Source organism: Pelmatolapia mariae, linkage group LG3_W, assembly GCF_036321145.2.
Source record: "Pelmatolapia mariae isolate MD_Pm_ZW linkage group LG3_W, Pm_UMD_F_2, whole genome shotgun sequence".
Classification (NCBI taxonomy): Eukaryota; Metazoa; Chordata; class Actinopteri; order Cichliformes; family Cichlidae; genus Pelmatolapia; species Pelmatolapia mariae.
The window spans coordinates 37,834,757-37,851,684 of NC_086229.1; the positions used below are offsets into that span (position 1 = coordinate 37,834,757).

General features: G+C 40.1%; 1 protein-coding gene across 1 annotated transcript; it reads left to right on the forward strand.

Moving 5' to 3' along the window:
* Positions 1–15,104: 15,104 nt before the first annotated feature.
* Positions 15,105–16,616, forward strand: LOC134622540 (uncharacterized). The gene has a single exon (XM_063468011.1). The coding sequence runs from the start codon at positions 15,105–15,107 to the stop codon at positions 16,614–16,616; it is 1,512 nt and encodes a 503-aa protein (XP_063324081.1).
* Positions 16,617–16,928: the final 312 nt, after the last annotated feature.

Here is a 16,928-nt window from a genome sequence, read left to right on the forward strand (position 1 = left end):
CAGCAAACATGGTTAATTTTTTCCCTTTACCTTTGTTAGATCACATTTATGAATTAATGTGCTTCTCGTTTTTTTTATTTTTTTTTTATAAAATGTTATAAAAAAATTATATCAGTTATAATCAAGTGGAGTGAGTGGAAAGACACAACACATTTACACGTGAAGCAATATGTTTCACAACTAAATGGGATCAGCTGCTCATAAATGGTGACATTAGGCCCAGGGTTGTAAAACAAGGGGAGGTGGTGCAGCCACTTATCCCACACTGTCCTGAAGACAGCTAGCTTGTCTCTCTGCCGTCGAGCTGGTCTGTCGTCTCGGTTATCAAAACGGATAATCCTGGAAATTTTGTGGAAGTTTTCCAGAGACATTGATGCACGGAAAGGTTCTTGCTGGTTTCTGCATCCCACAGGGTTTCTGTGGATTCCCCTTTGGACCTGAAAACTCCTGCAAGGATGAGAACCCCAAAGTGAAATGCATTCAGAGGGAAAAGATCATGATTAACTTTTGTTTCAGGGTAATGATTTATTTAAACCTATAAACTGATATCAGGGTGCAGCAACTGAGCTTTGACCTGAGAGCTGCAGCTTAAGACTCTTTTATGATTTACTGTTTAATGGCTGTTTTAAACTGTTTAAGCTTGCAGAGACACCCACATCTACTCTAGACAATTATTAGCGAAATGCTATATACAGTGTGGGCGTTATATTAGAGTGTGGTAGCTGATCTTTGTCCTGTGAGCTGCAACTTCAGACTGAGGGAGAAGAAGCAAAGGATCTTCTCTGTTTCTACACAGACCTGCTACAGACAGCAGAGAGCTGCAGACTGAAGAAGTTGATGGGAAGAAGCTGAGTAAGTGCAACTTTGATTCATTCCAGTCTCTGAGGTCTCCTCTTCATCACAGAGCAGCTTGTTTGTTTGTTAGCATGTTTCTGCAGAGAACACATGCAGTCTTGTTTCATCTCTGACGTCTGGTGTTGGATAAAGACTCCAAAGTCTCCAACATCCAGCTCAGAGCCTTTCAAACAGAGTGTGCGGGTAGAGATTTGTTCTCCTCACATCACATCAGACTAACAGTCTGTGTGGACGTCTTCATCAGACTGCGCTGCAGGTCAGTACCAACATCATGAAACGTTTCTCACACATCTGCCACTGTTTGATCCTCTTTAACAGAGGAAGTGTGACTGTGCTGTGATGTTTCGTCACACTCAGTGTTCATGTGGACCCTGAACAGGCTCACAGTCAAACTATCAAACTGGAGTCCTGATATGAGAACCTGCTTCAGACGCTGGACTACAGTTTGACTCTGAAGTTGTTTTATGAAGGATCAGAGTTCATGTTTGTCTGTTAAATATTCTCCAGAATTCATGGAAAGTATGTAACAGGACTCAGTGAGCGCCCCCTGCTGATTGCCTCTGAGTGCTGCTGTCAGTCTCCAGTGATCCTGTAGATGGATTTATGGAGACTTTGAGGGATTCACTGCAATCCCGCTGTAGTTAGTCCCTCACAGCTACACAACTACACTTGCAGTTTTAATTTCCAGCTCAGTGTCATCTGTGCAGCAACATTTCTTAATCTGGCACTTTTCCTTTATCATTTCAATTTTTCAATTTATCAGGAAACTTTGAAATCACAGCATTCAAACTGTTTAAACACACAGTGTCAGACTGCTGATACTGACAGCTCACACATGAAGTCACAGTTCAAGATTTGTCTCCAAAGCTGCACAGAGTCATAAAAACTGAGCCGTATTGAGCAAAATAGATTGTGTCATTGATGCTGATAATAATTAATGTGACATATGAGACATATGACGTAACTTCCTGTTCCCTTAAATAACCGCTTCACTGCGTTCTGACTGTGTGCTGTAATAGTGGGAATAACACCAATGGAAAGTTGTCATTGATGTGATGTGCTCATGAAAAAGCCGCCGACAGTTTGAACCTCACTAGCTCAAACCAAAGTCCTTCTAGAAGGAAGTGCAGCAGCGTGGCAGCCATCTTAAAACCCCTCTGGGTGCTTATTTGGGCAGCTTTCTGAAGCATGACCTAAATTAACATTAATTTTAATGGTACTAAAAACTGCGTGTATGGAAAAACACTGATTTAAAATACTTCAAGAATCTGCTGTCTGCCACACAGTAAGTTCTAAAGTTTTTTGGGAGTTCTTCTTTTACACCCATCTTTACTTTCAGGGAAATCTCCCACAGATTTCAGTTTAAGATTATAGTGCTGTCTCTCTGTGATAAAATCTCAGTAACATCTTCAGCTGTAGCCTGAGCCTTCCAGTCGGAGCCTTTTTCATGGTGGGGAGTCTGATTGTTTGATAAGGCCCAACTTCAAGGTCTTGTGTGCAACTTTGAGAAAATACAGTATATGTTTAAGGAAGCCATTAAAATATGATGATATCAATGAAAGAAGTTATTTAAAAACAAAAGCTTTGTTAGAGTCAAAGTAAAAATAGTTCTTGTAGAACAATAGTGCTGTATTTTGGATGTGACAGCATGTGATTTTGGATGACAGCATGAGAGTTTCTTTCAACCATCATATTACTCCTTATTACTCAGATACTTTAAAACCATCTGCTGAAAGAAGAGTTATGATGTAGTGGAGGTTTTTAAAAGATTGTTTCATGTTTACATATATATTTAACAGTGATTCAGTTCTCCATCCGATATACTCATTTCTAAATATGAAATGAGTAAAAAAAGTAAAAAATCTTGGCGTCTTTAACTAATTTTGGGGGGCAGGGGACGTGGTACTCAAAATAGAGCTGTAACTCCTAAAGTTTTCATCCAGTTTAAATTAAAGCTACATAGTGTTAAAATCTCCCAGTTGTTTTAATCTTTGGGCTGAAGGAAGGACAATGCTCGGTGTATAAATGCTCAATCAACCATTATTTATTTTCATACAATTCAACACTTTTGAGCATAAACCATCATGATGGGGAGACCTGCCTGCAGAGGGTCACAGCAAGTCTCAAAATGGTGACGGGTTACTCAGCTTCTTATACTCTCTAGTGGCCCCCACCTACTCGTAAAAGCCTAAACATTCACATTCTTTCTGTCTAAGTTATGACCTCGGCTCCTTGTCTTTACACTCTCAGCAAAGGTGGGGGTATGGAATGTGGTCAGTCTCTTCTGCTATCAGAACAACAAGGCCTTCTGCACCCAACATTCTCTTCATGATTCAGCAGTATAATATGTCAAGAAACAGTGTAACACATTCAACAGTGTCGAGTAGTACAGGTCAATCCAATAGATCTAATGATTTTCACACTCTTTTAAGTCAGAAGTATAATGCAAACTAAAACTACATACTGATCACACACTCTATATTAAGGGGTATAATATGACCTACAGCAGTATCATAATTCAACTACTTTGATTACATATATAAGGTAACATATGATAACAGAATAATCTCACAATTCCCCCTTTTGATCTCTTTTTTAAGAGATCACTTATAACATACACTCCAGCGTTGCAAGGTCCAGTTCTTCTTGGTCCTGAGGCCCTCTATCCCCCTTTAACGGGTGGACCATATATAGGATGACCTCTGTGTTTGCGCAGTTCAGATGCACGAAAAACTAGATTTACAACAATAACAGCAGTTACAGATGACACTCCCATCATTCCCCAGTTCTCCCACAGCTTTATTTTGGTGAACTTTTATTTTATTGCTGCAGCTACCAGTATCTTCCAATTGGGTGATTCACTACTTCTCTTCTTTCTTCGACCTCAGGGGTTCGACCACCCTTTAGTTGGTGCACAGATCAGGGGATTATTCTGCCCCGATTTTCAAACAGTGATCTGTGTATTCTGGGGTCACAGCCGTGTCCCCCTTTTTACCAAGAGCCTCCCGAACCTCGTTGGTCTGGTGTTCCTAGATTTTCGCCAACCCCTTCATGGTTATTGCTGTGTTTATGGGATCCATGTTCTCGAGCCCAACCACCATGACACTTGACCCCAGTTGCTGTCTCGGCAGTCCCCACGTCTGTCTCTGCTGCAAAGGATCCTCGTATCTCCGTGACCTCGTCTGGTGTCCGTTCCTTTCTCTGTAAAGCAAAAAACTAAAACACCTCTCTGCCTAGCCTTAATATCTACTGTTGTTATCCATTGTTCATCTAGTGATGCAAATTTGGTTTGGTTTAGCATATCATGTTCAGGACTCTCTGACCCAGGGACTTATTCTAATCATAGTCTATGTGTGTAAGCGTGTTTGCATTTACCCCTCTGCACTCAAAGTCAATACCTGCAATATATCAATCCGAACAATAACGCCGAATGAAGCTTACGACCTTCAAAAGACTGAGTGCCAGCTCATTATGAGCACATTTGCAATGTGTGTATTTAGTAAAAGAAATCAAAGATTAATGAACCATTTCTAAGTCTAACACATTATAAGCTTAAGTTTTACCATACCTAAATTATTAACCACACAAATAAAGTCATAAAAATTTTCATATAACCATTGTTTGATGTTAAAACTCAACTTCTCAACTTCCCCCTTTTTGACACACTCCCATGTGTCAATTCACCGGAGCTAGAAAATTAAAAAGGTTAGTGACATCATATTTCCGAAAGTATCAGAAATTCTCCTCCCCAGTATTATTGCTCCAGCCTTGTCATCCTGTGTTAGGGAATAAAATCAATTTAATTATCATGTTAGATCTGTTAAACTCCTGGCTCCGCCCAGAGGCTGCATCCGCAGAACTACCTGAAAACAAAACCTGTGTGTTAATATGCACTACACATTTGTCACTCCCTTTTTACCCACTGTTTTTCCCTCATTGTCGAATTCATCATCCTAATTCATCACAAAGCCCAACCATCACTGGCATCTGATAGTGTGGCACTGCATATTATTCTCTTAGTGTCACTGTTTTCAATCTGTTAATTAGAATCCTTAAACATGAAGTAGACTGCGTCCACAACAAGTCAACACAGCTGTAAATGTGGCCAATTATCAATCAATTAACATTCAATAACAAAATGATTATTTTATGCATACTTTAGTCAACCACTCACCCTGAGGATCTTCAATCCCAGAAAATTCCCTTCTCCTTATGTAATAAAGTCTGTCATCCTTCCATGCCCTGGTAACTGATCCATCCAGAGCTGTAACATTTTGAAATGTACATACAACAAGCCAAACCACACCTTGGTCACACCAACCCATTTCCACCCTGTGGATGTCCAACTCCATCCTTATGTGGTTTGCCAAATTATGTCTATCCAGAACTCTGTTCTGTCTCTAAGTTTTGGAAAATTTTATGCTTGTTGTCAAAATTTGAAAAATTTTGACCATAAACGAAATTTATGGTGTTATCACCCCCATCGGGGCTTACCTTTCCCACTTTTGGTGATACTCTTCCCTCGAATATTCGCAATTACCCTCCTTTGGTGGCGGAAAACTGTTGGTGTGGTCAAGCGGGTGCTATAGGAAACAAAAACTCAGGACAGAACAGTTATCAGTCATGTGCTTCATACAAAGTTTGCATATGTTTTTATTTCATATTGATCCTCAGAGTTTAATGGTACATTTTAATTTGAATTTGTCAAAGCTGAACACAATATTTTCTTTCTTTACTTTGATCTTATTCTTTTGCAGTACCACATCCTATCAAATGCCCCTGTCGGTTTTGAATTATTGACTATTTCAAGAAAGAACCTAAATTTCGTGGACCAGTTTTTGTTATTATATATCTCTATTTTGAATGTGACAAGTCTACCATTCCCCTGTTATTCATAAATATTGTTAAAGTTTTGGCGATTTTCCTCTATAAACCTTAATTGACTTTTTTACAGTGGCCTGCTGTGGCTAATAGTAGCATATTCCAGTCATGAGTCATATCAAAAGTTTTCTCCACTGTAGCATTTGGCATTCCCAATAATATAATATGATGCCTTAATCAAAACACAGCTAATAAAGCACAATTTTCTTAATGCAACCATCAGTAACTCAAAATTAGCAACCAACGGGTTAAATCTGCAGTTCCACACTCTCATGTGAAGCTACAGTCTCCTCCTCCAGTCTCTCTTATCCTCCTGCTCCTGGAAAAATAAAACAAAACAAAGCGAAGCATCCACCCTTCTCTTGCTGGCTGGGTGAATTGTTGGTCGGCATTTACTAATCCTAAAGTCCGTGCAGTCTTTGTCTCAGTATCAAGTCAGTCCATCACAGTCCAGTCACATGCATTCTTTCACACCCATTCTTACCAGATTTTGCTGATAGTGAAGTCTCACGCGCGACCTATTCGAGCATCCATCACCAGCAAGATGACGTCATCATTTTAAAGGAAAACAGTTCCTTGTTTTTTTGAACTGGATTGACTCGCTGCAATCCTTTTAGACTCAGGACTTACCACGCAATCAGTGTCCCATATAAGTGAATTTCTCCCAAGCCAATTACAATCATGGAGAAGCACACTCTGCGACTGTTTACAGTAATAATATTTTATAGCGCTTTAAATTTCAATCTTTCAGGCCTGGTTTAAAGAGCTGATTATTAAATCATAAACTCACCAAATATCAAAATCTCACCACCGGTGGATCACACCTCTCAGATGTTCTTATCTCAGTGCACTGTAACAAAAACGAAGACAGACATAACCAACAAAATACTAATAAAATAACACATACTAGGGCCCATTGCAGACATGTCCAAGCATAAAACCATCTCTCTCTCTCTTAGAGAAAGAACACAAGCCAAAACTCACTAATAAAATCAAACTAGTGCTAAGCAAAACCCAAAAATCAGCCAGAAATTCACAGGAAAGTTTTTGCTTCTCCTGGGACAATATTGTGTGGGAATGAGAAGCTCAGGTGCCGTAACACCTTTTGTTCCTCCTTCAATTAAATCTCAATCACAGAAAATGCGGTACTCCGACTTAAAACTTACTCTATTAATTCATCATTTTCACTCTGTGCCACTGTTCCTTACCAGGGCTGTGTGAAGCACAATAAACAATTCAGTCGAGGCCTTGAGCCATAAACAGACATCACGCACAGACATTGTTGTTGTTGTCATAACCAGACAATTTTAGTCCTTGTTCCTTAAATCTACATAAATGCCCTCTGGGTGAGATAAAACACATTCTAAGTAATCAATGGCTTCTTCTAAAAATTATGTATTTGGATGTTTGTGTGCAGCATTTTGCATATCAGCATAAGCATTTGTTAGCAAAGCATTCTTCATTGCATCAGCGTGTGTATGTAGGTGTGTGGATCACTTCTCAGTGAATCAGCATTTCGACTTAGGTGTGTGTGTGTGTGTGTGTGTGTGTGTGTGTGTTTGTGTTTGTGTTCATCACTTTCCTGTTCTGGTGTTTTGGGTAAACCACAGCCTGAAGCATGTCCTGGGGTCCTGCCCTCCTCCTTTTCAGTCTGTTTGCGACCATTGCTGCTGCTGCTGTTCAAAGTTCTGTCCATCCTTGTTCTGACCCCAATTGGGGCAGTCCTTTTCTCCAGTGTCCATGCTCACCGCAGGTGAAACCTGCATCTTCTTCTGTGTTTTTGTCCATTCTGAGGTGCCTTCTGACCTCAGTTGCTCCTCCTGTCTCGGTCACGCCCTTTTTGCCGCCGTGTTGGTCCATCACTGTCCTGCACAGTGTTAATGCAGAATTGTTAAGGTCAGCATTCTTTTGCTCGGCCTTACTTGTCATTCGGGCTTGGCGGGCGTCTCGTCACAGCTCTGTCAGCTGAAGCTGTTTGGGAATTTTCCCCCGTGTAGTGAAACGGGCCTTAGGTTTAGTGCTCTCCGTCTCTGCTGCATGAGATCGCTTTCCTGCAGCACTGTTGACATTTTCAGGTTGTTGTTGTGGGTCCAGCTGCTGCAGCATTTGGTCAGGGTCACGTCGAAGATGGTAGAGGGGAGAGCAGGAGTCCAGGTCAGCCTCGGCTTTCAGGGCCGGCAAAGCAGCCTGTAATCAAACATAAAGAGAAGAAAAAACAAAAACAAAACAAAACAAAAACAAACAGAAGTGTACGAACAGGAAAATGATGTTGTGTTGGCTGTGTTACAAAGAGAGGGGAGAAACACCGGGTCAGGCCCTGTGTCAGCCTTCTCTCCCCCTTTTTTTCTTCTTCTTTTCCTCACGATATAATCAACTCATAACCCACCAAGTTGACAGGACAACATGCACATGTTCAAAATTTTTAAATTCACAAAGGAGAATTTTCCTTCCGTCAGTCCTCACTTGTGTTGTTCAATCAGCAGAAAACATCTCACAATTTGACTCTTAACCACTAAATTTGTTGTTTAATCACTGGTTGATCATACCAGTCTCTTTATTTTCTTTTTGAAGTTTAATTGTTGTCCTGCAACCCAGAGGGTTTATTTGTTAGTAATACATAAACTTCATCATTTAACAACAGGTGTATGTTAATTTTTGCTGCTTTAACCTTGCTGGAAAATCTTCACGTGTTCATGAGTGTAAGCTGTTTCTTCATTGCGTGAGTGTGCATTTGTAGGCAGGTTATTTTTAACTTTTTCTTCAACAGGGCGTTACCTTAAAAGGAGCCTTTCTCTCACATTTCTCTACTTGTGTGTGTTTTTGTTTCACCTTTTGTTGTGATGCTCCGGACGCCTTCCCAACCTCCACAAGTCCGTTGGCCCCAAATTTCAACCCAATTTTGTGTACTCTTACAGATTTAATTTCTCCTCTAATTCTCACCTCGCTGCTGTTGGTTTCACAGCTGCTGATTCGTGCTGGGTGTGGTTCCCATTACTATAATTTTGCTTCGGCCGCTGTGCTTGTGGGGGCAGTTGGTCCAGGTCCGTAGCTTCCTGTATTAACACACTAAGAGATTTATTTAATATCATTGTCATCATTGTTAAACAGATAAGCAGGCAACATGCCCACCTTGACAGCGCAAACTGCACGCCAGTCTCCGAACACATTCCTCTCTCTCCTTTTTTTTATTTTTTATTTTTATTACACCACAGAGTAATACACCCAATTAAGCCCGTCTATCTCTATGTGGCTCCAAATTCCCTCTTTGTTTAATTTCACACTCGTCAGGGGACAGGCACACAACAATTTCAACCACTGAAACGAGGAATTCAACCTTTTTATTTTCGACTACTCTAGAGCTCAACCTTTGATCGCAAAATGTGTCTTGGTCTAGTCCAGAATAAATGTGAACCCGTGTTTACACGGCTGTTCCAGTGTTATTCTGTAGCTATGCGGGAGTCCTCAGTTCCCAAGTCACCACCTCGGCACCCAGACGACGCTGGACCGGCCTGTGCGTCCACAGACAGGGGGGTCGCCACACCATGAACAAAATTAATTTCCACAGGTACACTAGGTATCAACCTTTGATCCTAAAATGTGTCTTTACTCTAGTGTCCTCCTAATCACACATCAACCGTCACTGTTACGGTGTTCACGCTTCACACACAGAAACACACCCAGAGCGCTTCTCAGACACAGAACAACACCCAGAGCGCGCTTCACCAGCGGAAATTTACACAGAAACCTCTGAGCTCAACTGTTAGAACTATTCCGAAGCACCACCGCACCATAGACCAAGTACCCCTTTCTCTGCGCTTATGACCGCCACAATGGGGCAAAATCGCATCATAAAACAAAAGTGATGCATACGTCCCCAATGCTCAAAACCGACACCATAAGCCAGGTCTGCTTTACCTTTAATCGGGGTGAAGTAAATATTTTACTTATAATTTTATGACCGCAGCCCTCGAGGCTTAACCGACACCACAAACCACCGTCTAGCCTCTATTCAATGTGCTGAAACCAGCAACCCTTCACTACTGCACTTACGACCGCATCACCAGAACACGCCGCATCATAAACCAAAACCTGCGGACGCGTTACGCATCCTGCGTAGCTGGCGCTTAACCGACACCGTAAGCCAGCATCTGCTTACCCTTAATCTTATACTAATTTCATGGCCGCATCAACGGGGACTCACCGACACCATAAACCACTTCAAAACCTCTATTCAATGTACTGGAATTATGGCCGCATCAACGAAAAATTCTAATGTCTATTGCTACAGAAGCCAGTCTTAGACAAAGTTAAATGTGGAAGGTAAAGTGGGCTGCAACTAGACTCAACGTAGTATGTAATTAGTATCTTGCTAGAAGCAGTTTATTACACACTGGAATTCAGCCTCAACTTATGTTGTTAGTATCTTGCGCCAAAAACCAGACACCGACAAATTTAATGTGAAAATGCGTGTAACTCAGCGAACAGATTAATTTGGAAAGCCCAATATGCACATTTGGTATTTATAATACAACAGGCTGTGCTTACCTTTTTGTGTGGACCGGTCCTTTCTGTTCGCCTCGCCCCACGATCCCACCACAGGCCAAATCTGCCCCTCCTCAGCACGCCAAAGATCCGGGTCACCAGGCACCAAGTTGTTAAAATCTCCCAGTTGTTTTAATCTTTGGGCTGAAGGAAGGACAATGCTCGGTGTATAAATGCTCAATCAACCATTATTTATTTTCATACAATTCAACACTTTTGAGCATAAACCATCATGATGGGGAGACCTGCCTGCAGAGGGTCACAGCAAGTCTCAAAATGGTGACAGGTTACTCAGCTTCTTATACTCTCTAGTGGCCCCCACCTACTCGTAAAAGCCTAAACATTCACATTCTTTCTGTCTTACGGCGCCTAAGTTATGACCTCGGCTCCTTGTCTTTACACTCTCAGCAAAGGTGGGGGTATGGAATGTGGTCAGTCTCTTCTGCTATCAGAACAACAAGGCCTTCTGCACCCAACATTCTCTTCATGATTCAGCAGTATAATATGTCAAGAAACAGTGTAACACATTCAACAGTGTCGAGTAGTACAGGTCAATCCAATAGATCTAATGATTTTCACACTCTTTTAAGTTAGAAATATAATGCAAATTAAAACTACATACTGATCACACACTCTATATTAAGGGGTATAATATGATCTACAGCAGTATCATAATTCAACTACTTTGATTACATATATAAGGTAACATATGATAACAGAATAATCTCACAATAGTCAGAAACCACCAGGTGAAATTATATCAAACTCATCTTATTGTTAAGATTTGCCTCCTCCACCTTCCTTTTGTTTGCTGTCCACATTATTCCTGAACAGAGACAAAATATTACTTGTTATTTTTCTTATTAACAGTAAATCAGTGTCTGTAGAGTTCTCTGCACACTCAGCAGGATTGATCAGTGTGTGTCGGTGAATGCATCGTGTGTGCTTCAGGCTCCATCTAGTGGACTGATAGTAGAGCAGCTGATGGCAGCTTCCTCTGCCTCACACTGCTGTCTGACTGCATTCAGCTGACACTGAGATGAAGCAGGAAAGAAGCAGCTGATATTTGGACAGCACACATGATGGAAAGGAGGATTTCAGTTGATGTGCACATGAATGATTTGTGTTTCCTCTGCAGGTGAAAGTAGAAAGTGTGTGTGAGCTGATGTGAATTGAGCAGCATGGATCAGTGTGAGGACAGAGAGGAGGGAGTCCCTCCCTCTACAACCACTCTGTGTGGGGAACATGAGAGCCAGACCAAAGCTCAGAGGTGAGATGACCATCCCTAACTGTCCATGACTCTTCTCCATGTCACAGCTCAGCACTCACATCACTGCTCCATCATTATTCACAGGAAGAAACGAGGAACTAAACGCAAACACGAACCTGAACCCAGAAAGCGTGGGAAGTCTAGAAGTCCCCCCATTGATTTTAAATTCCAGCCTGTGTCTGCTGCAGAGAGGTGAGCTGTTAGTAAGATGAACTCTTTGATTTACCTGCTTGAGGCGAATGTGGCGAATAAACTTTGAACTTGAACTTGATGTTGTTGGATATAAACTGCAGTGCAAACACGTCATTCCCTCAATCTCATTTAAACTGTCTCTTAAAAACAAGCCTTTGGTTTCTAAAAAACTGAAAATCCACTTCAGCAAACAGGAAGTGATGCTCGTACTCATGTTTTCTTCCATCAGTCATATTAAGCTGAATGGTGGAGGAAGTTAGAAGAGCTAACACTAACTTTGGTGCAAAGGTTGCACTTTTACTCATCAAACTCAGAGCATAAAAATGACTCAAACACTGGTTATTGTTTTAACTTCTACAAACTACAGTCACTCTCCACTTTTCTGAAAATCCATCCAATAAAAATCAAACTGTAATCTGCTAAAATGTAGAAAAGAAAGTTTCCTCTCTGACTTTGAGCCTTTTGGAGATCAGTTCATATTCTGCTCACTGAACTGTTGACAGAAAGAGAAATTTGAAGCTTTTCAATGATGCCTTACTTTTTGTATGTGTTGGGAAAATCTGTCTGAAGCATCTTCTTACTCTGAACACACATAACTACAAATGATATCCCAAACTTCTGAATTCATGATGCAAGAAAAATATACTGAATATGGAAAACAATTTCCATCCTATTTGTAGTATGAAGGTAAAACTTTCAGACATTCACTAAACATGAAACATTTATTGTGCAAAACAATCAGAGGGGTCAGATGAAATGCAGCTAGTGATGTTTGGAAAGCTAGTGTTCTTGTGGTGGAGGGGAGACCAGCTACTCAGAAACACCACTGTTTGTTGGAACAGGAACAGTAAGTGATACTCTACCGCAGAGAGAATGAACACCAAGTTACAGTGCCTTTTCATGTGTAATTTACTACTCTTAGCTGTCTGTGTCACGTGAGATGGTTTAACTCACATTTCTTCAACCACTACCATAAAAAGACTATAAAAGAGTCTTTTGAGTCCTATAAGAGCTGATCATATCATTCTTCTTAACCCTTTAAGACCTACCATAGGACCAAGTCCGCCAGAGATTATCTTTATATTTTTACATGCTGTAGTGCCATTTTTGGGAGTAGTTCAAAAACATCAATACAAACATTATATCCCAAATTTTAATAATATGTATGCATTAAGTGCATGGTAATTACAGAAATTGCAAAGTGCAATAAACTACAAAAAATGTAAAATCGTTTTTGGGTTTTTTTAAACATATATTTCTAGTTAGAGAAATTTAAGAGGTTTATTCCTCAAAACTGTAAATACAAAAAAGTTGCACAAAATCGTTTCCAACAACAGGAAATTTATTTTGAGTGTCTTCATAGTTTTATTTTTGAGATACACCAATTTTTATATACTGCAGGAAAAACGAAAATAAATATTGTAATGCAAATTTGCAAAGAAAACAGCATGTGCATCAAAACAAACTATTTCCAGCAGTGCAATTTGACTTCAAAGCATCCCAGAAACTATTCAGAAAAGCATGACGTCAAACTTGACTTTTTGAAAACACCAGTATAGGCTCATAAGACCCTGAAGGTAAAAAACGAAATATTCCGCGAAATGTCGTCACTTCTGGTTTCGGGCGGGTAATGGTGGACATGCGATAGTTCGCGCTGACATCGGATCTGCAAAGCCTGTTTCTGGAATATTATGTTTATGTTCCTGCAAGTGCTTTTTATGCAATTTTTGCAAAGCTATATGGTCAAGGAAACCGTGACCTAGGGCAAGCTAATAGCATGTAAGTACAACTCCTCCGGTTTCATATGCAAAAAAAAATATTGCGCTAGCTTACGTGGTTCCGGTTCTACAGGGATTTAACCCTCTGGGGTCGCCAGACGCGCCGGCGCGTCAAAATCACATGACCAATTTAAGACGACACAGCTACAAGATGCAGCACGTCAGAGTCTCCATTTCAACTTGGGTCGAAAGTGCAGACTTCAAACTACATACCAGTTTTTGAATTGTGTCGATAGGCCACGTAAAACCAGAGTTATAATAAAAAATACACGCGATATTTTTTTCTGAAGAAAACAGCGGTGTTTACAGCGGGAAGAACGGTAAAAACGGCGTTTTCTACAGACAGCGCTAGCATACACTCTCCCTTTGCGAGTGAAAAAAGAAAAAGAAAAAACACTCCTTCCCTATTGGTGTTAGAGTTTACCATGTCAGCCAATCAAAAAAATGATAATGCAACATGTGACATTTGGTTGTTTAGGGAGAAGTGGAAGTTTTTAGGAGGGACACCCGCAACGGAAAGCGGGCGAGCGAAAGAAAGAGAGAGAGCGAGTTTTCATATGTGAGACATTAGTGACGTTTAGGGTGTTTGGAGGCTATAGTTAGTATGTTGTGTAGTTATTGTTTTGTATTGTGTGTCAGTTAGACTGCTGAATTTCATATTTGCTCTAAAAAAGCCGTCAAAGGCAGATTCCAGTGTAAACGCTGTCTCCACATAGAAAACTGCACTCATGCACCTCCTGCTGTCAGACCTGCAGGGTTTAGGCCTGTGGTGTTCTCCTCTGTCTTATACTGAACACAAACTACATTTTTTGGACTGGCACAAATAATTTGTGTGCCTTCTTATTTGATGCAGCACACCTGATTGTTCTGTAAATAGATTTAAATGGTTATATAAAAAACGCCTTAGGCCTTGGCTGCATTTTTAGGTAAATAGTACCATATAACTTTGTTGTTTGCAAAACTTGTGCATAATTTTTAGAAATGTACAATTTCTATTTGCATTTCAAGTTATGAAAATGATTCGTTAAACATGTTTGCGGGTTTTACAGTAAAAAATATAACTTTTTTCTACTTGGATTTTGAATTTTTTATCTGAATTTAGATCAACTGTGCTAATATAGTATACCAAAATGAAAAAATAACTCAGATTTCAGATATTTGAGGTTGTGCTGAAAATAATGATACCAAACAGGGCAAGAAAAACATATTTTAAAAGTGAAATATAGAGGTAAAATCAAAAGTAGTCAAAAACGGCCAATTATACCCTGGACCCCAGAGGGTTAAAAATAGTTACGCAAAATGGAGCGTGCGCACTCCGACCGGTTTTAAAGGGTTAACAGATTGCAAAACTGGGTTGGCATTTATGATTTATGTGTCTGTATTTTGAAACATGCATACTTATTTTAAATGTGTGGCAAAAAAAACAAAACTTAACAAATTTTTATTTTTTATTTTTGCTTCTCAGGACCAGGGATATGTCTTCAAAATACAAGAACACCATCCACAAAAGTGTTCTTGTCTGTTCAGGACCTCCTCATGTTTACCAGCTAAAACCAAAGAAAAAAACGTTCGGAACTCTGACAAAAATGACTGTTGGTGAAAAAAATAAAAAAAAGACAAATAAAACCATCTTACTTGTGGGTGAAACAGGAGCAGGAAAATCTACTCTGATCAACGCTTTGGTCAACTACACGATGGGAGTGAAGTGGGAGGATGAAGTCTGGTTTAAGATTGTAGAGGAGGAGGACACAAGTCTATCAGAAAGTCAGACATCAGATGTGATCATGTATGAGATCTTTGGTTTTGAAGATGAAACTCTGCCATACTCTCTGACCATAATCGACACGCCTGGATATGGTGCCACCAAAGGGGTTGAGAATGATGTCATTGTTAGTGAAAGATTATTTGACTTGTTTCGATCAGATGACGGAGTTCAAGAAGTTCATGCAGTGGGTCTAGTGATGAAGGCGACAGATAATCGACTGAGTGATCGATTGAGGTACATCTTTGATTCAGTGATGTCTCTGTTTGGAAAAAACCTGAAGAAAAACATTGTAGCCCTGATCACACACTCAGATGGAAGAAGACCTGAAAATGCTCTTGAAGCTCTTGAAGCTGCAAAAATAAAATGTGCCAGAATAGAGAATGAGCCAGTTTACTTCCTGTTCAATAACCAACAGAAAAAAAAAAGAAGAAAGAAAGATAAGGTGGGTTTGGATAACGCATGGAGAGTATCAGAGGGAGGAATTAGTGAATTCTCAAAATTCCTGGAAAATATTGAGCCTCAGAAACTGATGACAACTGTTGAAGTGTTAAATGAACGCATCCGACTGACAGCCTGCATTCAAAACCTGCAAAAAAGAATAGATTTTATTGAATTAAAACAGACAGAAATCAAACAGACTCAAGAGGCTCTGAAGAAACATGAAGAAGAGATGAAGATAAATAAGGAGTTCACTATAGAATTTGATGAGGTCTACAAAGTTAGAGAAGATATCGAGGTTGGGTGGTGGTGCTTGTTGGCTGGGTATGCAGGAGCTGTCAGCTGTAAAGTCTGTGAGGAGAACTGTCACTATCCTGGATGCACAATGGCCTGGTATCCTGAACACTGTGAGGTCATGAAAGGAGGCCGCTGTACTTCTTGTACCAACAAGTGTCCTGCATCAGATCATGTGAAAGAAAGGAAGATCTATGAAACCAAGACACTTCATGTCAAAAAGACTAATGAAGAAATGAAAAAGAAATATGAAAAGAACAAGACAGAAAGTGAGAACAAGTCCAGCCTTTTGGAAAATCTAGAAAAGGAAATGAACCAGCTGACAGCAGAGAAGTCACAGTGGCTGGAGGAGTCCTACCAACATGTTGTCAGACTGGAGGAAATCGCTCTGAATGCTTTTTCTCTGTCCACTATTGTACACTTTGAGTTATTAATTGAGAAGATGAAGGAGAAAGGAGACACAGAGAAGGTCCAGAAATTGAAGGAGATGAGAAGCAGAGTGGATGACGGTGCCAGAGGAGCTCTGCAGTACACACTTCACATACCTGCAGTTATGAAAAAATTGGGGAAAACCTTATGGAATAAGATGAAAAACCATTAGACAGCTGTGTAGAATTTAATTCAAATCACAAGACATTCTCATGGTTTCACAGAAAATACAGTATTTCTGTAAAAATTGCATATGGAAATTTTTCACTTGCAGATTTAATCAGTTATCAATTAAACATATCAGTTTACTCTGTCATTGGTAATTGGCCTCAGGATGATGAGACCAGCTACAACCCATTCTTTGACAATTATGCTAAATGTTGTGATGAGTCCTATCTCAAAAGACGTCATCACTGAATTTAGAAAACATACTCATGTCCAAAAAGGGTCAAACAGTGGAATGTGTTGAGTATTATAATCTAAT

Excerpts from the sequence above, each read along its gene's own strand:
- LOC134622540 (XM_063468011.1), top strand. The coding sequence starts at position 15,105 with ATGACTGTTGGTGAAAAAAATAAAAAAAAGACAAATAAAACCATCTTA.